Source organism: Crotalus tigris, unplaced genomic scaffold (assembly GCF_016545835.1).
Source record: "Crotalus tigris isolate CLP2741 ecotype Arizona unplaced genomic scaffold, ASM1654583v1 scf7180000024351.1097467, whole genome shotgun sequence".
NCBI lineage: Eukaryota > Metazoa > Chordata > Lepidosauria > Squamata > Viperidae > Crotalus > Crotalus tigris.
Genome location: NW_024100520.1, coordinates 202,747 through 227,915, shown reverse-complemented (window position 1 = coordinate 227,915; position 25,169 = coordinate 202,747). Strand labels below are relative to the sequence as shown.

At 38.9% G+C, this 25,169-nt stretch overlaps 1 protein-coding gene across 3 annotated transcripts in view; it reads left to right on the top strand.

Annotated features, from left to right (window-relative positions):
- Positions 1-25,169, top strand: part of ZNF385B (zinc finger protein 385B) — a 275,321-nt gene that overhangs the window by 69,399 nt on the left and 180,753 nt on the right. Inside the window, exon 1 of one of the 3 annotated variants that reach the window (XM_039327149.1) lies at positions 8,275-8,609. The exons of the other annotated variants lie outside the window; for them this stretch is intronic. Coding sequence (XP_039183083.1) covers positions 8,585-8,609 — 25 coding nt within the window. The 5' untranslated portion in view covers positions 8,275-8,584. Of the gene's footprint in view, positions 1-8,274; positions 8,610-25,169 lie in introns of those variants that run through there. 3 annotated transcript variants of the gene reach the window in all.

Sequence of the window (25,169 nt, the reverse complement as noted above, 5' to 3'; positions counted from 1 at the left end):
CATTGCAGCATGCCCAGGGGCATGTGATTAATATTTGGATGCTTGGCAACTGATTCATATTTATGATGGTCACAGTGTCCCAGGGTCATGTGATCCCCCTTTGCAACCTTTTGACAAGCAAAGTCAATGGCAGGGCTGATGGTGGCCAAGTGCTAATGCGGGATTTCCCTCCTTCCCTGCCTCCCTCTTTTTCATGCCCACCTCCTTCTGAAGGAAGAATTTGAACCCCCCCCCATATTTTCTCTCTTCCGTATATTCATCAAACAAGGAAAAGCCTCCAGAGACAGAAAAGACAAGCTGCTGAGTGAACTAGCTTAGAAAGGCACATTCTCCTTTAAGAATTAGCTACTGGATAGAAAGGAAAGTTAAGGAGCGCAGCCAGCACTTAAGGAAGAAAAAAATGTAAGTATTGGCTGCTGACTAAGGCAGCCTCCCCAAATGGCTCCATTCATAAGTAAAGGAATGCTACAGGCAAAATCCATTCAGGAGAATACTTCAAAATCCCTTGCAGCAAAACTTACAGTTAACAATAGCAGAGCAATAGAAACTAACACAAGACATCAGCCATCAGCCAAATAGAAATTGTCAAACACTCCTTAAGAACACAAAGCCCTCATTGCACAAATCCCAGAACTTCAAAGTCACAAAAGCACATAAGAATCCTTCCATTCTCCATCTCTCTCCCTCCCTGTCTCACCTCCAGCCGATGCCGCCTTTCTTCATTCCTCATGGAGGGTAATCCCTCCCCTGCTGCATTTCTTGCCTATTTGTTGCTGCCAGCACAAGTGGCTGCCACAGAAGTTGTAGATTGGCTCGTGCCCAGCCTGCTTGGCCTGCTTGATCTCCTCTCCTCTTCCACCCCACCCTCCTCCTTCCCCTTTGGTGCAGCTAAAGCTGACTCCACCTCCTCCCAAGGCTGCTTCTTTTTTTTCCTCTCTTCCCCCCCCCCCAAACTGCCTCCTTTTATAGTCTTTCCTGTCTCTGCCCCCCCCTTCCTCCTTTCTCATGGGGGAGGGTGAGCCAGAAGTGAGCCTGGGGCCTTTGCAGCTCCAGAAGGCTCTCCCACAGTAAGTCCTTGCCTGCGCTGGCTCTTTCCCTCCCCCACTACATTTGGCTAGGCAGGGCTGTGTAACACCTGCCACTCGTTAAAGTAGTATGTGTACCACCGGTTGAAAAGCCCTGGTTTAGGTTTCAAAATCTTGGAAACTAACTATGAGTCCCTCATTTATTAAGGACAATAAAGCAGGATCTCTGTGATGCCTTTTGTCCTCTTTCTAATAACCTCATGGCTTTGAGGAAATGATGTGGCCTGCTTTCCTAAAAAGAAAGGGACATACAGAAATTATGTCCCTATTTGTTGATGCTTTCAAGCATTGTTGACCCTTGGCAAAAGCCTGGGCTAGTCCTTGCAGTTTTCTTGGCAACATTTTGAAACAGAATCACCATTGCCTTCTTCCTAGTGCTGTGAGTGACTGGCCGAAGATCATCTATCTGGCTATGTGTTTAAGGCAAGTTTAGAACTCACAGTCTTCCTGTTGCTAGCCTATTGCCTTAACTATTGCACTAAATTGACTCTCCTGCAATATTTAGCAAACTGCCATCCCCCTTCACAGACTCAAAGAAATTCATTATAATTGCACCTTTCCCCTGTCTATTGCAGGACCAATATTAAAGTGGGCGTAATAGCCCTGCTGGATGCTTGTTTGTCTTCCCTTGTCTTTTTCAGAGGAAAACAGGAATATTGCAAGGAAGACACCTTATGGGCCTGTAGGATAGTAACAGTCTTTCCCTCCCTCAAGAAAGGACACCAGAGATGTCAAGATAGAAACAATACAGTAGTGATAGGGAGAGAGAGGATATGTCCAAGCAGTGGTTCTAATCCTGATGTTACTTAAGTTACTCTACTGACATCAGTGATTGATGGTGGAAAGCAAGGATATGGTCTTTTCTACTGGCAACATTTAATTTATAGTAACTTAAGACATTGAACATTATATACATCACACCTTTCATGCTGAGGAAATATTGGAGTAGGATTTTGGTAGTTCCACATGTATTGTCAGAATAAATAATGATTTATAGCAATGAAGTTTATTGAAGTTTTGGATTTTTCAGTAACATCCATGTGTTCATTTTTAGTTCGTGGTCTTTGCAGCATATTCATATGTTATAAAATCCTAATTCATTCCTGAACAGCCAGTATTCATTTCATATGAGCTAAAAATACACTTTTGGTTAGTCTTTCAATAATAGCACAGGGAAACATCAAATAGTGACAAACAGAGCCCATAATATAAAAAAAAAGAAACAGGAATGAGGAAAAAACTTCTTTAAAATGCAGTTCTGAAATTAACTTGCAGCCATTAAAATTAACAAGTGTATCATATAAAATATCTCTATTTTTGTATTGATTATCTTTTTTCAATAGGCAAAAAACCAATCCAGTGATACATTTGGGTCTTTAACTAGTTTATGTTGTGTTTTAAAATATCCACAAGATGTCAGTGCAAGCATTCATACAAAGATTGCTTTTAGCAGACTTAACCGTTTATGGCACTAGTTGGTATATTTCTCCCTCTGTCTTTTCCCTTAATGATTATTTGAAGAAAACAGGTGTTTGCTTAACTAATCAAGGATAACTCATTTATGCAAATGAAATAATAAATAGGGCTGTGTTATTACTACATTTTAAAATCCCCCTTTTGTGTTAATCTATATTAATATCAACAGGACAACTTCAGTTATGAAAAACAGAAAAGCTATTATCAAGTCCCATTTGATTGGGACTTCTGATATACAGGTAGTCTTCGAATTACGACCACACTTGAGTCCCAAATTTATGTTGCTAAGTGAAACATCTAAGTGAGTTTGCCCCATTTTACGATTTTCTTGCCACAGTTGTTAAGTGAATCATTGCATTAGTTAAGTTAGTAACATGGTTGTTAAGTGAATATGGATTCCCCATTGACTTTGCTAGTCAGAAGTTCGCAGAAGTGGATCACATGACCCCGGGACACTGCAACCATCATAAATATGAACTGCTGGCCAAGCATCTCCATTTTGATCATGTGACCATGGAGATACTGCAATGGTCATAAGTGTGAAAAATGGTCATAAGTCACTATTTTCAGTGCCATTGTAACTTTAAATGGTCACTAAATGAACTGTTGTAAGTTGAGGACTACGTGTAAATGGTTAGCTTGGGGACAGCTATGCCATGTGAACATAGTCAGCATTTTACAGAAATTCAGCTACAGAAAATCAGGAGACAGCATAACTATAAAGTTGTTTGATGGTGTAATTACAGATATCACAATTAAATTGGAAGTATCGAAAGGATTTTCTGCTTGTTTTCTCTAACCCCCAGATTTATCTGTGTATTTATTTAAGTTGTCTATCATTGTTTCGCCCATTTTGCTGGGAGGGAGGGGTGAGCAGGGAGACCACCAAGCAAACATCTCTTTGCATAATACAATTGCTCATGAGAGTTAGTCTCTCATACTTTGGACTATTGTGGACTAAAAATTTTAACTCCCCATCTTTTGATGGTTGGATCTATATGTTTGTCCAATAGGCTAGCCTTACCCAATCCACTTAATATGTTACGCAGATAAGGCCACTGAATTACATAACCAACCACAGCCTACTATGGTATGAAAATCCAATCTTTAATTAGTTTATGGTTCACTGTATCATATGAGCTTTGAAAATTGGGTTGAATAAGTCATGATAAAATTACCCATGGTTAACAGTGTTATATGATCACAGTTTCTGCTGAAGCATCATTGCCTTAAAGATGTGGTTTTCTTCCCCATAATTTAAAAAAAAAATCTCTTATCTCTTTCCATTCTCCTATATATTTGAATGTCATCCCAGTGATTTTTCCTTTTTAAGAAATATGAAAAATCATCCAGTTTGCAATCAACATTGCAATTTAGAAGCAAATATTAAAATACTCATTTCAGTTGTTTTATCTTTTATCAGAACAAACAATGTGTTATTTGTACCAAAATAATCCGCTTTTTGTGATATGAAATGATTAAAATGGTCATTTACTATAATTACCATTTGTAATAAGTTTTAAAATGATGCATTTAATGTTTAAACCAGATGCACTACAAAATATTGTGTAAGTATATTCAGTTATTTGGTATTGGGTTTTTTTTTCTTTTTAGAATCTCTGACATTCAGTAATCTAAGATTTTCTATAGAATTAGCTGTAACTAACTTTAATTAAAAAATCAATATCAAAGTGTTACTAATGCAGTAGCTCTTTTATTTGGTATTCTGAATAGTTTTTATATATAAGGATTTGAATAAGCAAATGGAATATGCCCCATTGATCATAGGCTATAAAGAAAAATATCAAAAAAAATCTATTGCAGGTTCATTTTTTTGTAGAATTGAATGAAAACAGTAGGGATGAGAGATCCTTTAGACATATGCCAGGAAAGTTTTGGCAGGGTAGCATTAAAGGTTTCATTATGATTCTTATTAATGTTCCCATACTTTTAAAATAGAAAAGAAAGAAAGAGCAATACAGTTGCCTTCAAAATGTCCTTTAAATAATCTACAAAGATTGTGAGGAACCAATACAGAAAGTATTATACTTAAAAGTTTCAAAACGCTTCTTAAAGATAAAGCTTATATTTAGGAACAGAGAATCTACTATGCTGTCTGATCATTTGCTTTTCTTGGTTGGAGAACTTCATGGCTTATTATCAAGATTAGCGTCTTCTATAAATGTTGCATCAGGGCAACAATTAAAAACATTCTTTGTGTTTTTATCAATATTGCATATGTAATATCTAGTATAAAGAAATAGGCTGCATTGTGCATAGTGTTCTAAAAACAGTGTTTTAGACTCACTCATACAATTATTATTATTTAGCATATGACATACAGTGTCAGGGAAATCTACACATGCTAGACACAACACAGTCCTGACAGCCTACAATGCTAGTTCATTCTTCACTCATGCATTGAAGAAGATTCATTCATTGCTAGACTGGGCAAAGTCAACAAGAAAGTAAATGATTTTTTTGTTTTTATTACAGAATAAAAGAACTAGAACAATTGAAGAACTGCAAATAGTTTATAGATGTGAATGGCAGGCCAGATAAAAAGATAGTTTAGGAAAATGTGCATTTATAGATTTTGGAAAAGATAGAGGATCATATATAAAAAGAGCAAAAATTTAAAAGGGAATAACAAAATAAATCTGTCTTCTTCCAAGTCAACATAACTAACACATTCTAAAACAAAACCAAGAGATTAAAAACAGGAAAGCAATATTACTATATATCAAGGACTCCACAGGCTAAGTTTGAATAAATAAAAACTCATATCAATATTAAAAAGCCTGTTGTTCACCATGCAATCTGCTTCAGTTTTGTGCATATGTGGAAGAAAAGCTGCAACCAAGTTTGAGATTGCAAAGCTAGAAAATCCATCTGGTATCTGAATTGCATTTAAATATTTTCAAAGTGTTGAAAAAGGTGATTTGGTTTGACACCTGAAATTGATTTTACTATGAACATTTAATTCAAATGGACCTTCAGTCAAATCTCTTTTCAAATGGAATCATTTTGACACTTCACATAGTCCAAATGTGTTTGATTTATAGTCTCCAATTTTGTCTTTGAAAAGTAGGTTACTGAGAGATTGTCCTAAGATTACCAGTGAAAGATATAGGAAAGTGACTCTCCCTGTTCCTAATCTTTTGTTCTAATCGATGCACTAGATGCCAGTTGTCCCATTAATTATGCCTTCTAAGTATAAATGTTAAGGTTGTACAGGGATAATGTTTTGTATACAACACCAGAGAACTGCCAGTTCCCAACTAAATCCACAAATTTGGGAGTTGCATATACCTGTCTAGTTTTATAATTTATAATTCTATTCTTTCAACTATCTAAAGTCACAGTTCAAATTGATATTCTAAGTGGAAATTGTATTTGAGAAGAAGTATATTTTGTTGGGTAGTTTGTACTATGCCTAAATCCTGTTGACTTGAGAAACATTCAGTATCATTTAGATCACGGGTGGGGAATGATGGCCCTTTTATGACTTGTGGACTTAAACTCCCAGAATTCCTGAACCAGTCAGCCAATCCCTGGCTTAATCCTGAAGTACATACTGTATATTCACTTCTATTGGATTACTGGATATGTGTGATTAAGCAATTGTGTCTTTTCAGGAATCTGTATTTTTAAAATGCTAAATGGATATAATAAGCTGGATGTATTTGTGATGCTTGTAATGGAGGTGGGGGGGGGGGGAGAAGAGACATTAAAATTTACAAGGTGCTTTATTCCAGAATAAATAAGATAATGGTAAATTTGAACACAGTAGAGGAAAGAGGGAAAAAAAAGAGGGCTATGATTTATTAAGAATAGATAATAGATAAATCAGATCTGTTAATTTAAGGTGGCAAGTTGAGTGATTTAATGGAGATGATTTCATCAATAAATACTGAAAGAGATGAAGTCTGGAGAAAGTAGTAGGAAAGCAAGACAGCTAATTAGTTTTCCTATGGAAGCTAGTAATACGTGAAGTAAGAAAGAGGCAGAAAATTAGGACCAAGTACAGAATGAAATGCAGAAAATAATTTCAGAATTGGGCCTATAATACAAGTTAGGAAGATAAAATGCAGAGAAGGACAGTTGAAATTTAACTGAATAAGAGCAGTTAGATCAGGCATATCAAAATGCAGCCCATGGGCCAGATGCAGCCCGCACAGGTGACACCCACCCCGGCCCCGCAATGACAAATCAAGTCCCAATACGGCCCATGATGTGATTGAGTTTGACACCTCTTGAGTTAGATAATTTGATTTTTCCTTAGCATACGCTTAGCAACTTGGGGATACATACCAAATGGAGTCATGAAAATACACGCCAAGTTTGCTAGAACAGTGGAGCATTTGCTGAGAACAGGGATAAAAGTAAAGAAAAAAGCATAGAAAAAGGTCAGAAGTTGGAGATAAATAATGGAAATAAACTTCAAGATAGATATTATTAGAGTGTAGGTCATAGTACAAGTAAAATGTTGAGTGGTGCAAACAGTGAGATGGGGAGGCTGTATTAAAAGTGACAGTGTGATGTTCAAACAAGAAAAAAAAAATTCATAAGGGAAAGAGCCAACAGTATAGTTCTTAAAGATCAATGGAGTGACCATGTCAGGAAGTGGTAGAAATGAAAAGTGGGTGGAAATGTAACTTGAAGACGAGAGGTAGCTAGCTTTTTCTTGAAGATTAAAGTCACAAGGGAACAATCTAGATGTGTTATGAAAGAAAGCAAAAGCTAACAACTCAGACAATATGGAAGAAAAAGCCCAGGAGAATGACATAGCAACAAAACACTGCCAGAGAGAATACGAAGGGACAGAATAACTGCCAAAGATTTAAAAAGCAATCAAAAGCTGAAAAATACAGGTGGCCTCCAATTTCCCCTTCTGTTTGTTGGTTTCTGGAAAAAAAAAAAAAAACACCCCAAAGAGCTCTGATAAGAGAGCAGCAGTGAGGGCAGTTTCCAAAGAGAGGGCATCTTTTGGTGTCAAAAGAAATTTGTTACAGAGTTAGCGTAACTGTTTTGTGCAAAGCAGCTGCAGTGAATGAAAGGTGGTGGATGACTTACTGTAACAATGCTAGAGGCAACAAGGAACAGGCTGAGACAAGGGACTAAGAGGGTGAAATGATTAGAAATCTGAGAGAACAAGAAGTGACCTACATCAAAAGAGAGAAGAGCAGTAGGGCAGATAGTAAACATTTTAAAGGTGCAGGTCTGAAGCGTCAGGTGCCTAAATTTACCCAGTCAATAATCCATAGTGGGACTACAGTTTTCCATGTGCATTTATGTCTTTTGAGGGAGACCTGGGGGAGGCTTTCAAGCTATTTTATGCCAGCAGGATATAACCAGTCTTTCCTTTCTGAGCATGTGTTGTGCATTTTCATATAAATGGGGGGGGGACACAGTCAACATGTCATTTTTCATTTTTAAATCAAGCCCAATAATACATATTAGCATATTGACAATGAATGCTCTCTCTCCCTGTAGAAAATTTAGCTCTAATTTTAACACTCGCACACTTTAGGAAGATGATTCTTTATGGTTTGAAGCTATCTCTGTAGAGCCATTTCGTAATAATCTGCCTTGCTTGAATCTGATCACTGCAGTTGATTCCATGCATTGATAATGAAGCCTGAAGATTGTTCATTTCTCAGCATAAATCCACTCCAAAGACCTTCTACTTTAACAGTGCTGTGTGTATATACTTCAATACAAGTGAATGTGTGGAAGTAAAATTGCTGCGATTTCTTTACAAATGACTCAGTATGCTTGTCCTTCCCTAAAATGCTGCCAGCGTGTAAAGGATTTTCAATGAGCAGTGCAAATAAGCCAGCAGTGGAGAAGGTTTGAAGCTGCACTGGTATAACAGTTTCCTGCCACACAGATGATCAGGGCTGGAGATTCAGGTCTCTGTAGTATCCAACCCATCTTCTGTTGCTGGTCACATATTGGAAGTTTTGAATTTCTAGCCTGGTTTCTTTTACAAGCTGGATATTTAGCACTACAGTACTATCATGTGGAGTGGACTTCCTAGCAGAGGTGAGCAATGCTTTTTTAAAAATATAAACATTACAAAATTCTCATTTCAAAAGGAAATGCATTCTTGTAATCTTCACGTGTTTGGGAGTAGAATTTGTTTCTCATCTATGCCAAAAGAACACCAAGGCTTAAGAAAAACTGTGTGGAAAAACAGGTTATTATTTTTCTGATTATAACTAATAATGCATTGCAAATGCAATTCTATGTAATGGGTTGTCTCCTCTATGTTGCTGGTGTAGTATTTATTATCAGAAGAGACTATCCTCGCAAAATAGTCATTATGAATTTCAAATACATTAACACACATCTATTGATACAATATGACAAGCTGATGATTAACTAATGAGGCTAATTAATCATCAGTGTGATTATATACTTGTGGTCAAAAAACAAACTGCAGAGCATAAAATCCTATTTATAAAAAGCTTGACTTGAACTATAAATGGCAAATGTGCCTTTCAGCTAATGAAGTAAAAGCAAAAACAATATACCAGCATGATATGTATCTGATTTTGTCAGTATTAAAAAGATATGATCTGTAAGATATGGGACAACCTCTAGTAATTTTGTTTGCAATGATAACTTGTTTTATAAGAGGCATACAATTCCTGTAACTCCTGCCTAACAACACTTTAATTAAATATGACATTTAAAGGTTGCAAATCTTTAAGACCTGAATACATTGCTGGTAATAATCTCTGGAATTCACATTATCAGTCCCTTAAGTTTAAAAACATGTCAGAGGATTAAGTTGTGTTTACACGTCTAAAAAGTTCTGGCTAATCATTTTAGTTTGTAAATTATTCACCAAATCTTTTTATTTGCTTGAAATAAAATATAGTTGAAATGGCTATTCCTCTTTGGATATTTGTTTTAGTAATGGGTGGTAATATCCAATAGGAAAGAAAAACCATTTCTTGTTACAGAATGAGTAGTAACTCTGCAGTCCTTTCATGAGACCTAAGCCATCTCATACTTTTTGCTGTAAATTTATTCACCAGACAGTTGTTTTTATAGTTTTCTACTCCAGAGTTATGGAAAAGAATGTATATGTTTGACAGAAGATTCAAGAATTTCTATTTACTAACAGTACATGTAAAGCATGGCTACCCAGCAGAAAACCTATTTCTATTTAGCCGATCTGTCTTTGCAAGTCCCAAGGCCACTATCTTGCTAGAAGCCACGGTGTGCTTTTGAAAGCATGAAATTAGTTTCATATACTGAGCACATGGTTTCTCATTTAGTAGTTCTTTTTATGGAAATGGCCAATTTATGGTTCACTGCCAGAACTTTTGTCTTCTGTCAAAGCTGATAGCTTCTGCTAAGGTGTCCATGAGAGATACTAAAAAAATGAGAAGAGTTAAATGGAAAAGGGAGAAAACTCTAATTAGAACTAAGAAAGGTATAATGGATTTGCAGATTTATTTCAGAATATTATTTGGATATGACTTTTTTTTTCATCAATGCCTGAATTTTATGAACATTAATAAAATTTGCAAGGAACTGTACTGGATGTGAGGAGTGTTTAAAATGAACTTTTAAGCTAATGAAAAACTATTCTGTTATACTTTTCCTTATGTTAATTTTTCAAAGGAAAGATATAAAACTATTGTAATTCTTATTTTATTCTGAATTGGATTAGCAATAGAGCTAATAAATTTATAACTGAATTCAGTGTTTCTTTTTATCAGACAGTCTTTGATAATAGTAATCTAATGCTTCAAGGTTGTCATAACTGTAGCATTCTTATTGAGAGTAATTTGCATAAATTATTAATTAAAAACAACAGTCAATGAATACAAATTTCAAGCAATAAAAATGGTATTTTTTGCTCTGTTTACATAATATACTGTACTAGTAACTTAATGTGTTATTCATAACTTTCATGTCTTAAAGAGATTTCTTAGATATTTGTTCCTTCAGACATGCTGGTTTTCTGGGATAGTTAATAGTATATGTACTAGGTGTAGTGGTAGTGGTAATTCCTGAAGAAATTTAACTTGAATTTTTAATTTTTAATCAGTTACATTTCTTTAATGTTGAAATAATGCAACTGTTTCAGCAAATGTTGAATTAATATAGTGTACGAATGTATACATATGCATATACTGTTCAAATTTATATGAACAGTATATAGTATGTATGTACAGGTAGTCCTTAACTTACATAATTGAGACCAAAACCATAATTGTTAAGTGAATCACTGCAGTTATTAAGTTAGTAACATGGTTGTTAAGTAAATCTGGCTTCCCCATTGGCTTTGCTTATCAGAAGATTGGAAAAGATGATCACATAACCCTGAGATATTGTAACTGTCATAAATATGAGTCAGTTGCCAAGGGTCTGAATTTTGATCATGTGATCATGGGGATGCCGCAACAGTCATATGTGTGAAAAACAGTTATAAGTCACATTTTTCAGTGTCATCTTAACTTTAAACAGTCACTAAATGAACTCTTATAAGTTGAGGACTACCTGTACATATACATACCGGGTTTCCCCAAAAGTAAACCCTACTCCAAAAGTAAGCCCCAGCTGATTTTCAGGGGTGGCCCTAATATAAGCCCTACCCTGAAAATAACCCCAAGTGCAGGGCGGGGCAAGTCAGCTCAGATCTTCTGTGCGACAGCTGGAGCGCCCCCCCTCCGCTGGGCTGCCAGGGCCCTTTGCCAGTGGCTGCTGGTGAAACCAGCTACTGCTGGCCTCGCCCTCTCCATCCCACCGTCTACTTACCTGCAGCTGCAACGAGCCAAACCCTCAGTGAGCTCCAGCCTCTGACCAGCCTGTCTGCTGGTCCTACTACTGCTGGAACATTTCTCGGCCGCATTGGGTGCCCTTAGTCTGGTGCCTGCAGCACTGAGTAGGCATGCAGGCTGGTGCTCAAGCAGCCCAAAGGTGGAGGCGTGACCAGTGCAGTTCTACCGGTGGCCACTGGAGAAGAGCCTTGGTAGGCCAGCAGCGGGACGGCACTCTGGATCTGGACCAACTCACCCCACGCCAGGTTCGGTGCCCTTTCCGCCGCAACCCACCACAGCCATACTAGTACCTTACCTGATCTGCCACCATGCACTCCATAAGCAATTCCTTCAATAGACACATCAACCTACAACCAGTTTATGAACCGCTCAAAATCCAAATCAACCACACAGCCAACCAGAAACAACATCAACCCTCAGCCAACCCATGCAAGCCCCCTTCCCACCAGCAGTTCACCTCCCAATGACCCTGACCTGATGTAACCTCCTCATCACAAGACTCATCACAAGCCTCTCACTGATGACTCATACCTGACCCATTACAGACTCTTGACATGCCCACACCTGAAGCCCTTATAAACTAAAGAACATTGACACTTCCTAAAATCTGTTGCAGATGTTATCTAGCCTGGTAATGAAACTTTCAGAAATCATTTGTCCTCATCAGTTAGCCACACCATATATATATATATGTCTCTCTCTCTCTCTCTCTCTGTGTGTGTGTGTGTGTGTCTTTGGTTATTCGGGTTTTCTCCCATGTAAAATTGGAAGTGTCTTGGCGACGTTTCAACGAAGTCTCATTCGTCATCTTCAGGCTGGTGCTTTCGGCTTCGTGCTTCTAGGAGCAATGTGTGATTGTAGCTGTTTCCTCCTTTTAACTGCCAGTGGGGGTATGAACTGATTGGATGAGAGCTTGGCTGTGTTCTGATTGGATGGAGGTGTATTCTGATTGGTTAGGAGCTTGGCTGTGCTCTGATTGGCTGGGGGGTTGGCTGTGCTCTGATTGGCTGGGGGAGTGTTCTGTTTGGGTGAGGGCTTTGTTGTGCTCAGGTTAGTCTGAGTTGCAGGGGGGTTTAAAATGGTGAGCTGCATTGCTATTTTTTGGCTTCGCGTTCGTGGTCATGCCTCATCTTCATGGTGGGTGTCAGTTTGCTTCATGTATGGATTGGAGGGGTTTAAAGTGGCTAATGATGCAGCTGTGGTCTGGCTTCTGGTTTGTGGTTGTGCCTCATCATTGGTGTGGCTTTGGGTTGGCTTTTTGCGTGGATGTGTGGTGATGACATCCTGTGTGGTTTTTGTGAGTGTGGGTCTGGTGTCATTTTTTGTGTTAGAGAGTCATTTGTCAATAAGGGCGGGTTTCCAAATGGCTGGTAGGCAGGAGGTATCATCTTGTTTGTTCATCCTGAGCCAGAGTTTGGGTTTGTGTTCAGATTTTTCTAGAGCTTCACCCAAGTGTTCACCCAAGTGCCAATCAAAGAAGCCTTGACAGCTATCCAAAACAAATATAACCCCCCAAAACACATCCTAGATCTGACCAACCATTGCCTATCCAACACATACTTCATCTATAACAGACAAAAATACAAACAAATAGAAGGAGCGCCCATGGGATCATCCCTCTCAACTGTCATTGCAAACCTCTACATGGAACACTTTGAAACCCAAGCTCTAGAAAAATCTGAACACAAACCCAAACTCTGGCTCAGATACATAGACGACACCTTCATAATCTGGCCACATGGGAAAGAAAAACTGGATAACTTCCTCATACACCTCAACAGCCTACACCCCAAAATACAGTTCACCATAGAAACAGAAGCTAATAACCAACTTCCCTTCCTGGATGTCTTAGTCTACAAGAAATCCAATGGCTCCCTAGGACACACCATCTATCAAAAGAAAACACACACAAACCGCTATCTGCACGCTCTCTCACACCACCACCCAGCACAGATCAACTCCGTAGCCAAGACACTCATCTCTAGAACAAAACGCTTAGCTGATGAACAACACCTAAAAATCGAACTACACACTCTCACTAATGTACTTACATCCAATGGATTCCAACGAAATAAGATTACCAAACTAATCCAAAAAGAAACCCCCGCTAAAACCCAAGACAGAGAACAAGAAAATGGCAAAGCCCTCCTCCCTTACATAAAAGGCACCACAGACAGAATCAGTAAGATCCTCCACAAACACAACATTAAGACAGCATTCTGCCCAAACACAAAAATATCCACCATCCTAAGAAACCCCAAAGATAAAATTGAATTAGAAAATCAAGGAGTATAGGAAATCCCATGCACCACTTGTCCCACCACATACATCGGACAAACCAACAGAAGAATAAGTGCACGCATTGAAGAACATAAGAACTCAGTCAAAAAAGAGGAGCCAACTTCTTCCCTGGTCCAACACCTTAAAATCACAGGACATGAAATTGACTTTAAAAAGACCAGAACTATCGCCAAAACTGAACATTTTAATAATAATAATAATAGTAGTAGTAGTAGTAAAGTTGGAAGGGACCTTGGAGGTCATCTAGTCCAACCCCCTGCTCGGGCAGGAAACCCTACACCATTTCGGACAAATGGCTGTCCAGTCTCTTCTTAAAAACTTCCAGTGTTGGAGCATTTACTGCTTCTGGAGGCAGGCTGTTCCACTGATTAATTGTTCTCACTGTCAGGAAGGTTCTCCTTAGTTCTAGGTTGCTTCTCTCCTTGATTAGTTTCCACCCGTTGCTTCTTGTCCTGCCTTCAGGTGCTTTGGAAAATAGCTTAATTCCCTCTTCTTTATGGCAGCCACTGAGATATTGGAATACTGCTATCATGTCCCCCCTTGTCCTTCTCTTCGTTAAACTAGACATACCCAATTCTTAATAACAGAATAATCAGAGAAGCCATCGAGATAGAAAAACGCCCACACAGCATGAACAAACGAGATGATACCTCCTGCCTACCAGCCATTTGGAAACCCGCCCTTCTTGACAAATGACTTCCTAACACAAAAAATGACACCAGACCCACACTCACAAAAACCACACAGGATGTCACCACCACACATCCACGCAAAAAGCAAACCCAAACCCACACCGATGATGAGGCACGACCACAAACCAGAAGCCAGACCACAGCTGCATCGTTAGCCACTTTAAACCCCTCCAATCCATACATGAAGCAAACTGACACCCACCATGAAGATGAGGCACGACCATGAATGCGAAGCCAAAAAATAGCAATGCAGCTCACCATTTTAAACCCCCCTGCAACTCAGACTAACCTGAGCACAACAAAGGCTCCACCCAAACAGAACACTCCCCCAGCCAATCAGAGCACAGCCAACCCCCAGCCAATCCGAGCACAGCCACACCCCTAACCAATCAGAACACACCTCCAGCCAATCAGAACACAGCCAAGCTCCCACCCAATCAATTCATACCCCCACTGGCAGTTAAAAGGAAGAAACAGCTAAGACCACACATTGCTCCTCGAAGCACGAAGCTGAAAACACCAGCTTGAAGATGACGAATGGGACTTCGTCGAAACGTCGCCAAGACCCTACCTACCTACCTACCTACCTACCTACATACATACATACATACATACATACATACATACATACATACATATATATATATATATATAGTGCAGAGGACCCTTTAATTTTGAGAAACACACGTTGCCTATATGACTCAGGAACTAAAGGGAGGGGGGAAGTGGGTGATTGTGTGGATGTAAGTAGGAACTATAAGAAAGAATCACTGAAGGCTGTAAGTGAAGTAAGGATTAGTTGGCTTGGACCTGTTACAAGGTCCATGCGTAGAGTTTAGGTGTGGCTATGCTTATAAGCAGGTTTCCTCACTAGCTGGCTTGTATCCTGACTATGATGGCAGATGTTAGCCATCGAAAGCTTGATTTTATTTATTAAAACCTTGGTGTTTTATTTCCTGGTGATCGCTTCCTTTTTTACTGAAATGTATGTACCCAGGAATCACTATTCTTCAATTTTTAATGTAATTTTTAATATATATATATATATATATATATATATATATATATATATATATATATATATATATGTATGTATGTATATATATATATATATGGTACGAATAAAATACGAACACCAGGAGAATATAAATATAAAAATATACTTTACTAATTTACTACTTTATATATATATTCTTAAGAATGCTAAAAAGAAAAAGGTGATTCTTGGGTAGACTCATGTTTAACTAGCAAAAATGCAAGAACACCAGGAAATATAAAACTATAAAAAGTTTTAATAAGTTAAAATACCAAACTTTTGCTGGCAATTGCCAGCATTGTCAGGGTAGCTTCCAGTTGATGGGAGAGGCTATTTATGGATATGGCATTCTTTGCGCCCGGCTCCTGGACCTTGTTACAGGTCCCAGCCAATCCACTTGCACTCTGATTGTAGTTTCCGTGCTGCTGATCGTTATTTTCTTGCTTTCCTTGTTTGTATCTATGTCCCCACCCCCCTCCTCATGTGGCTGTGGATTGGGGGTGCCTGTACATTTTCGCTGTTTGTTTTCCTCATCCTCCTTCCTGATACTCCCCCTCCTCGTTCTCCTCCCACCTTCCCTCTTTCCATAGTTCTTTTTCACAGTTGCCATCTCATTGCTTTTTCCTACGTCACAAGATTTCATTGCAGTTATCTTATAGTAACCCCCGTTCTCCAATGTTGCCCCACTAACTTTCATTTTCTTATCAATGGGAGCATTTCCAACGGCATTGCTAGGGCTCGTAACATCTTTAGGTTGACTGCCACTCTCCCCTCCACATAGAGTCCTTGGTATGGTGGTTGTCCCCTCTATTGTCTTCAGGGGGAGGGAAGGAAAACCAATTGGAAAACCTGCCCCCTTCCCTCTCCCTGACGACGATAGAGGGGATGACTACCATACCAAGGACTCTATATGGAGGGGAGAGTGGCAGTCTTGATATTGTGTTTGTGGAGAATTTTGCTGATTTTATCTGTGGTGCCTTTGATGTAGGGGAGGTGGGCGATGTCGTTGTATTCTATGTCTCAGTTCTTGGGGGGTGTTTCCCTTTGGATTAGGTTGGTAATAGTATTTCTTTGGAATCCATTGGAGATTAATACGTTTGTGAGAGTCTGTAATTCAGTTTTCAGGTGGTCTTTGTTGGCTTGGCATTTGGTTCTGGATATGAGGGTCTTGGCTACGGAGTTGATCTGTGCAGGGTGGTGATGGGATTGTGCGTTTATGTAGCGGTTGGTGTGTGTTTTTTCCTGGTAGATGGTGTGTCCTAGGGAGCCATTGGGTTTTTTGTAGATTAGGACGTCCAGAAAGGAGAGTTGTTTGTTAGCTTCTATTTCCATCATGAATTGTATTTTGGGGTGTAGGGTGTTGAGATGTGTGAGGAAGTTGTCCAGTTTTTCTTTCCCAGTGTGGTCATCTACATATCTGAGCCAGAGTTTGGGTTTGTGTTCAGATTTGTCTAAGGCATTGGTTTTGAAGTGTTCCATGTATAGGTTTGCGATGACGGGTGAGAGGGGTGATCCCATAGGTGCTCCTTCTATCTGTATCTTTGTCCATTGTGGATGAAGTATGTGTTGGTTAGGCAGTGGTTGGTCAGATCTAGGATGTGCTTAGGGGGGGTTGTATTTGTTTTGGATAGCTGTCAAGGCTTCTTTGATAGGCACTTGTGTGAAAAGGGATGTGACATCGAAGCTCACGAGTAGGTCTCTGGGTTGTAGTTGTTTCTTTATTGTTTCTATGAAGTGGAGTGAGTTTTGTATGTGTGAGGAGATGGATTCTGTGTAGGGCTGAAGTTTTTGGGCGAGAAATTTGGCAAGATTCTGTAGAGGTGAGCCTATGGACCTGACTATGGGTCTGAGTGTTGTTCCTTCTTTGTGAATCTTGGGGAAGCCATAGAGCTTGGGGCATCTGAATGATTTCTCTCTGGGTATGATTCTTTGCTGGATCTCTTCACTGATGGGAGAGGCTTTTATTTTGGATTTGGTGGTTTTTTCCAGGTAGGTGGTGGGGTCTGTGTTTAGAGGTTTGTAAGTGGGGTCTTGGAGTAGGTTGGATAGTTTGGCTTGGTAGTCTGATGTGTTCAACACTACCGTGGTGTTGTCTTTGTCTGCTGGGAGAATGATTATATTGTTGTCTTTCCTCAGGTTGGTGAGTGTACATACATACATACATACATATCAAGAAATACTTAGCTGGATAATAGAGCTGCAAACAGCCTTCCTTCTTTCCATCATTAAAGAAAATGTAAAATGGCCTTAGCATAATATTGGAAAATTCACTTTACACTAACTATATCCTTGTTTTTATGGGCAAATAATATAAGTATGCATAAAGTTTATTCAAGTCCATATGCTTTCAAATAAACCTCATAAGAGCAGTTACACCTTACACTGAATTCTAGCAGACTGATTTAAACAATTGGCCTAGTACAAATTTTGAATAAAGCAAAATATGAATTGTTTGATTTTGACTTAACAAGTGAATCTGATAGTGGTGGTTGGTAAAATGTGATTAAATGACTTAGTGTGATGTTCAAACCCAGCTCATTCTGTTTAGTTTGGAAACCATGAGCATAGCGAAGCTCAGTCATTTTGTTATGTGTAAACAAAGACTGCTTTCCCTTTGAGTTGCTATAATATTAAGCAAATATTATTGCTATTATGTTGAGTTTGAATTTATATGGCATCAGATTGGAGCAATGGTTTTACTTGTGTTGAAATTTAACAGACAATGCAGTGAGATGAAGACCTCCCTGTAGATAGTCATTTCCACATAGTCACTTGTAATATTTCTTATATTTGGGGGATCTTGTTTCCTGAAAATTAGTTTAGGAATAGATCAAGTAAGATTGTTTTTCTATCATTTACTCTAGATATGTGGAAATAAAAAACTCAATAATGAATTAAATATATGTGTGAGAATTTTTCCATCCCATCACTACATCAGTCTTCTATGTTTGATCATAGCCTCTGTTCTGTCCCATAACTCAGCAAAATAAGCAAAGAAATATCGCTTTTATTTCTAGGAATTCTAAACAATAACTCACTGTTATTAGAGATACATCCAGAAACATATTTCAGCAATATAGTTTATTCCACAGGTAATTTGATAATGGGTTTCCCCCTCTTCTTCTGCATAAGACTCAAATGTTGCATAGGACCTCCAAGCTGTGGGGCTAGGAGCCATGAGGCTGGATGAACAAAGGCAATCCAAACTGGCCTATGCCAGGATATCCTGTGATGAACTTCAGTGCTCCTCCTTTCCTCCTACCACTGACCTATTAACATGGGATAGCTGACTAACTAAAACTACATCACCCATAAGCCATCTCTTAAGGAGACAGCACTTAACCCAATAAATGCCAAACATTCTAGCATACAGACATACATGATCCAGAACAGTCTCTCTAGGTTGCAAATGATGTATAGTTTATCCTTAAATGGTTTTGTTTGAGGAATAACGTGCTTCAGAACAGGAATATCTTGTATAGTGCAAAGAAAAACATAGATAACTCTTTTTGTTTTACATATAAAAATTAATTATCTAGAATATACAATATGAGAAAATTCAGTTCTGCCTAACATGTCTGTATCTTCCAAGTTATTGTCAATAATTTATAATCCAACTAAGTGAATCCTTATTGGGACATACATTTCACTGATCAGATAAAGACTTAGTTTTCAACTCAAAACTTTGCATAAGATTACAATTTCAGTCAACATTTAATTCAGTGTTTCTCTTTGGTCTTTCCCAGTGTTTACCAATGAGTATCACCAAAATTTTGGTGCTGGCAATTTAAAAATGAGTATCACCAAAATTTTGGATTGCTGGCAATTCAGATTTCAGAAAGATATTTTAATATTTACTTTCACCACAGAAGATCACTAGATATTTTTTTAAAAATACTTTGTTAATCTGTTTCTGATAGAGCACAAGCTTTTTCCAAATGTAAGATGCAAATGATACTAAAAAGATAATACCCAGAGAAATTTAATTGCAGTTAGGATGGATAGTACTTGACTAGTTGGATTAATATGTGACTTCATAAAAGAAAATCAGTCTCTCTCTCTCACACACACACACACACACTCTCACACACACACACAGAGTTCTAGCATATTTTTGTGATACTAATATTTATTTATTTATTTATTTAAATGTACTATAGCTGCCCATTCCACTCGGCTCCCCAGTGACTTGCAAATACATTTAAAAAAAAAAAACATACAACATGATGAATAGCCCAGACTACAACACTAATAACAATAAGAAACTAGGACAGGATCCCGCCAGAAACAGGCTTGAGACAACAATTGCATTTTAAGAGCTTTTCAGAACTCCAGGAGAAGATGCTGTCTGTGTTTCTGAGGAGATACTGTTCTGGAGGGCGAAGGCTGTTTTGTAAGATGACAGTGTTTGATAGAAAGGAACCTGGTGCATGCCTAATCTGCTAGAATGTACTGGACAAGTAGAAACACTTGGTGATAGTTGATTCTGCAGATATTCAGTCTTTATGCCATAAAGCTTTATAGGTAATGACCAACACTGTGAATTGCACCTGGAAATGGATTGGCAACCAATGCAGCTTGTCTAGCAGTTGTAACACAAGAAGCCTACCAAGAAGTGCATTACTGTCAGCCCTTCAAGGTAGATGAGGCTAGGAATCCAATGTTATGTGGATCAGTATTATTTTTATTGTAGAGTTATGGTGGTAGAATCTTGCCAGTTTGAATGCACTTTCCCCTCTCTCCCTGTATATTCGTGATTGTCTTGTTTGAGACATTTATTTTTATCTGACTGTTGTCTTGATAGTGACTTTTCTTCCTACCCCTATCCCCCAAGGTCATTCTTTCCACAACTACTTCTTGGGATGGTGCTTTTTTAACCAGCTGTAGCTTCTGGGTGGTCTTCAAAGGCAGCCCCACATAGAGCATATTGTAATAATCTAGTGGTGGGATGACCAGGGCACGACTGACTCCTTGAAGGACCTACTAGTTAAGGAAGGGGTGCCTCTGGTACATAAAATGAACCTGTATAAAACTCCTTCTGGCCACAGGTGCCATTTAGTAGCTGTAAGTCCAGAAGCATTCTCAGATTGCTTACCAGTCTAGAATGGGGAAGAGCTATCCTAGCTGAAATCAATGGTGGAAAGACCCTTGACTCTAGGGGACCAAACAGCCACAGTCACTTAGGCTCACCAGGATTGAGTTGAAGTCTGTTCCTTCCTATCCAGATCTGAAGAGCCTCACTGGTTATTGTCATGGCTGTGTATCTTCTTTACATATGCAAAACATCACAAATAAAATCATAGAAGGAAATGATGACAAATAAGTAAAATTAATTGCAGCAAAGAAAATTAATACTTAATTTTGATTTTTTCATTACATTTAAAGTAAACTGGAATATAATGTTAAAAATCACTTTAAAATGAAGAGGATGGGAAGCTATACACAAAGGCAACTATAATTGTTACTTTATTTGCTAGTTTGGTATTTTAATGATTAATACTAATACCTTAATTTCTACAGAACTTTCAGTAGTTCAATGAATGACCCCTGAACTTCGTACTTATTAGCAGCTTGCTTGCTTATGTGCCATCTAGCCAATGTCTACTATTAAAGATGCATAGGTAGATTTTCTCTAGGACAATTTGTCTCCAACCTGATCTTTCAAGTGATTTTCCTGGTAAAATACAGAGACGATTTACCATTGTCATCTCCCATGTATTATGCAATGATGCCTTTGTCATTGTCACTAAAGTACTCATTTGCCTTTAACATCTTCCTACTGTCCAATATAAGTACCCCTTCGGAGGAACCAAGATATGACCAGCTTCAAATTTGAAGTACATTTTGTTTCCTTTCCTGCCATAGCCATTCAGAAAGAAAATCTTATCATTTGGTATTCACTGAAATCAAGAGAAATGTAGAGCTCTCCACCCTCAACTTAAATATTTATATTTTAAATATTTTCTTCTGGAAAAATCTAATTCAGAGGGGTCCTTGTTACTCTGAGTTGCTTTCTTGCAGATCCTTTCATTACAAAAACTAGGTATCATTATCAGTGCACCCCACAGTTCAAACCTGAGCTGCAAATATTCTCTTCTGTCAAATCTAATTCAGTTACTTTATTTTACTTTTTATTTTATTCATTTAGTTAAGTAGTTCAGGGTGGGTTTTTTTTGCTTGACTACTAAGCAGTCCCATTAAAGGTTTTTGAAGTTTCTCTGATGCTTTACCCATATAAATTATCTCGTCATAATTCACTGTCATTTGGGCTTTTCACTGTTTTGCTCTCAAAACAAGACAACCGTGTATATCTCCTTTATACCATTATTCTGTTAAACAAGGAACTTCTTACCCCTTTAATCATTGTATATGCCATTAACAAGAAATATTATTTTCCTAATCATTGCTTCTGAACATTCATTGCAGTATATTCCTTCACTCTGTATGTGAATTGATGAAAATTTAATAGTCTAACGCATTGTCCCCAACCTCTTGAGTTGGTGAATGTATCTGGGATTTTGAAAGTATCTCATAGTAATTCTCATAAAACGATTGCCATGGTTGATATACCCAGTCTCAAAATACTCAATTACTAGGATACAACTGGTGAAGTGATTGTTGTATGCATGGCAGAAGCAGGAGATAAGCAACAATATTCTCTCTTGTTTTCCCTCATTTCTACAAATAACTTCTGATATAGTGTAGTAATTATTTCTGTTACTCTGTTACTTGTCCTTCAGTAAACTGTTTAATTAATTATCTCACACCTCACCTATGTTACCTAAATTTATCAAGTAAATGTATAAAATTCATTGTAAAAAAAACTACAGCTGGACTACACAGATTGTTGCTCAACACCCACTGTAGCTTTCCAAAGTGTCTCTGCCACTTCAACAGATGCCAAACCTAGCTCTGGATTTTAGCCATTCGCCATTTTATTTTCTAAAAATGCTTTCGGGAGCTAAATTATATCCTATTTTTTTATAGTGGTGCTGTTCTGTAAAGCATACTAACTTCCCATTTATTACCATTTATTAAATTTTAAATAAAAACATCTTTAAAGAAATCCTGAGGATTAGAAAGCCTGGTGCCAAGGCAGATGTTGCCAATCACATTGGTGCCCTCAGGCATTGTGTTGGAGAGAACCTGAATTTACTGTAAGTTTCCAATGTGGGTTAGTATTCAGCTTTCACTGCCTTTAGAGAAATTATAATGTTATAACTTCAACTATCACAGTGAGAGTTGGCAGCCTAATTTGGCTTGAAAGGTAAATTGATTTCAGGCAAATGTATCAGAGTCTGTAGCAAAAATTGAGGAAGGGCAAAATATGGACACATACCCTCTCAAACCAATTTCTCTAGATTAGTCATGCAGTTTCTCATGCATGCATGCATGCATTTCATTCTTACATGCTTATACACAGATTTCCAGAAATACCTAGCTGCAATTATTAGATTTTAAAATATGTAACCCTTGAAACAATAGCTTCTATTTTGAATACTGTCAGAAGTTGTAATGGATTTGATGGGAGAAGATTGTAGTATTTGGGAGAGATTAAGCTTGAGGGAAAAACCAACAAAGTAGAGGAGAAACTCACAGGATTTAACAGCGAATGTTATAGGATTATATGTTCAGAAGTCTTCCTGCTCACAAGTCTGTGCTCTAAAATGTGAGTGACCTATTTTGTTTTGTTTTGTTTTGTTATATGTCCATCCATTTACCATGAGATCTTGGGGACTAACAACCAGCTAAAAACAGGCTGTGTTATTGAACATATATATATTTATGTGTGTATTTGTGTGTGTGTGTGTGTGTGTGTGGTTATTCGGGTTTTCTCACGCGTAAAATTGGAAGTGTCTTGGCGACGTTTCAAGTTCCATTCGTCATCTTCAGGCTAGTGTTTTCAACTTTGTGCTTCTAGGAGCAATGTGTGATCGTAGCTGTTTCTTCCTTTTAACTGCCAGTGGGGGTATGAACTGATTGGGTGGGAACTTGGCTGTGTTCTGATTGGGTGGAGGCGTGTTCTGATTGGTTAGGGGCTTGGCTGTGCTCTGATTGGCTGGGGGGGTTGGCTGTGCTCTGATTGGCTGGGGGAGTGTTCTGTTTGGGTGGGGGCTTTGTTGTGCTCAGGTTAGTCTGAGTTGCAGGGGGATTTGAGATGGTGAGCTGCGTTGCTATTTTTTGGCTTCGCGTTCGTGGTCATGCCTCATCTTCATGGTGGGTGTCAGTTTGCTTCATGTATGGATTGGAGGGGTTTAAAGTGGCTAATGATGCAGCTGTGGTCTGGCTTCTGGTTTGTGGTTGTGCCTCATCATTGGTGTGGCTTTGGGTTGGCTTTTTGCGTGGATGTGTGGTGGTGACATCCTGTGTGGTTTTCGTGAGTGTGGGTCTGGTGTCATTCTTTGTGTTAAGGACTTGTTTGACAATAAGGGCGGGTTTCCAAATGGCTGGTAAGCGGGAGGTATCATCTCGTTTATTTATGCTGTGTGGGCATTTTTCTATCTTGATTGCTTCTCCAGCATGATGAATGTAGCATCCACTGGTGGGTAATCTCAGCCTTCCTGCTCAGTTTAGACTAAGACAGAATCTTAGCCACGCCTCCCCTGGGCAGTGCCTTTCCCAGTTTTTGTCTTAGTCTCAGCTCAGTAGGACACAACTTTTGTAGCTCCTCAGTTAGGATAATTAAAATAGTTGCATTTAGGATAGTCAGAGAAGCTGGTTTCTTTATTTTAGTCTTGGTTTCTAGTTAAATTCAACTGTTGTTAGTCTAAGCTTAGACAGAATTTTTCAGAGCAGCTTAGAGTCGTTGTTTCCCAGGGGCCTTGCAGGCCTCCATGGGCCGATCGCAGTTGCGCCAAGGAGCTGGCGAATTTAGTTTCCATCAGCTGTTCAGCACGAGAACGGAGGCTTTCCTGAGTGCTAGGGAGCAGCTTGATCATCAGGGACTAGAGGCGCGATTTCACGGGATGACCTTGCTGCCTCATACTTACCTCGTGGCCACGAGGTTGCTGTAACCATTGGATCACAGCGTGGGCTATGCAGCACAATCGCAAGTCTATGCCTCGTAAATGAGGGGGGGGAGAGAGGTCTTAATTGATCTAAGTTCCCTCGTGGTTTCCTGAGCAGATTGGTTAATTATTGGATTCTCCCTGGGACGTTGCCAATTTGAATGGCAAGGAGACTCGTGGCCGCCATTTTGGTTACAATATTGGGTGTGGTCGCCATTTTGAAGGACCTTCGGATTTAAGCTTGCTATCAGGCTGATTATTCCACCTGTAGCCTGCTGTATTAGGCTCTCAAGGGGTTTATACTGCATATTTTGCGCATTCTTATCCTTTAAGGATTTAAAGGAAGGAGGTGTAATCCTTATTGTAAGATCATCATTTGATCACCTAATGCAATCCTATTTCTGCATTAATTCTGAGGGAGATTTTGAACTACCTGTTTGTATTAGCTCGTGGCACTGTGCCAGCAGGGACTAAACGGACAGTTCTAATGGACTGTCTGGCTGTTTGCCATTGCGGTTGTTCAGGGCGCGGGTAGTATTCCTCTCTGGCAACTAGATCTGCGTGTATTTTCCCCCCATTCCTGGACATCTCCTATTTGGAATATCCAGTGCGCAGTGGCAGATAGTGAAACTCCTCAGACATCGCAGGGTTCTGATGTTCCCCCCACACAACCAAAACGCAGATCTTCTGAATTGGGCACGGGGGGGGGGGAGGAAAAGGCCAAGACCGAGCATTTAACCACCAAAGAACCCTCCAAAGCTGCTGAG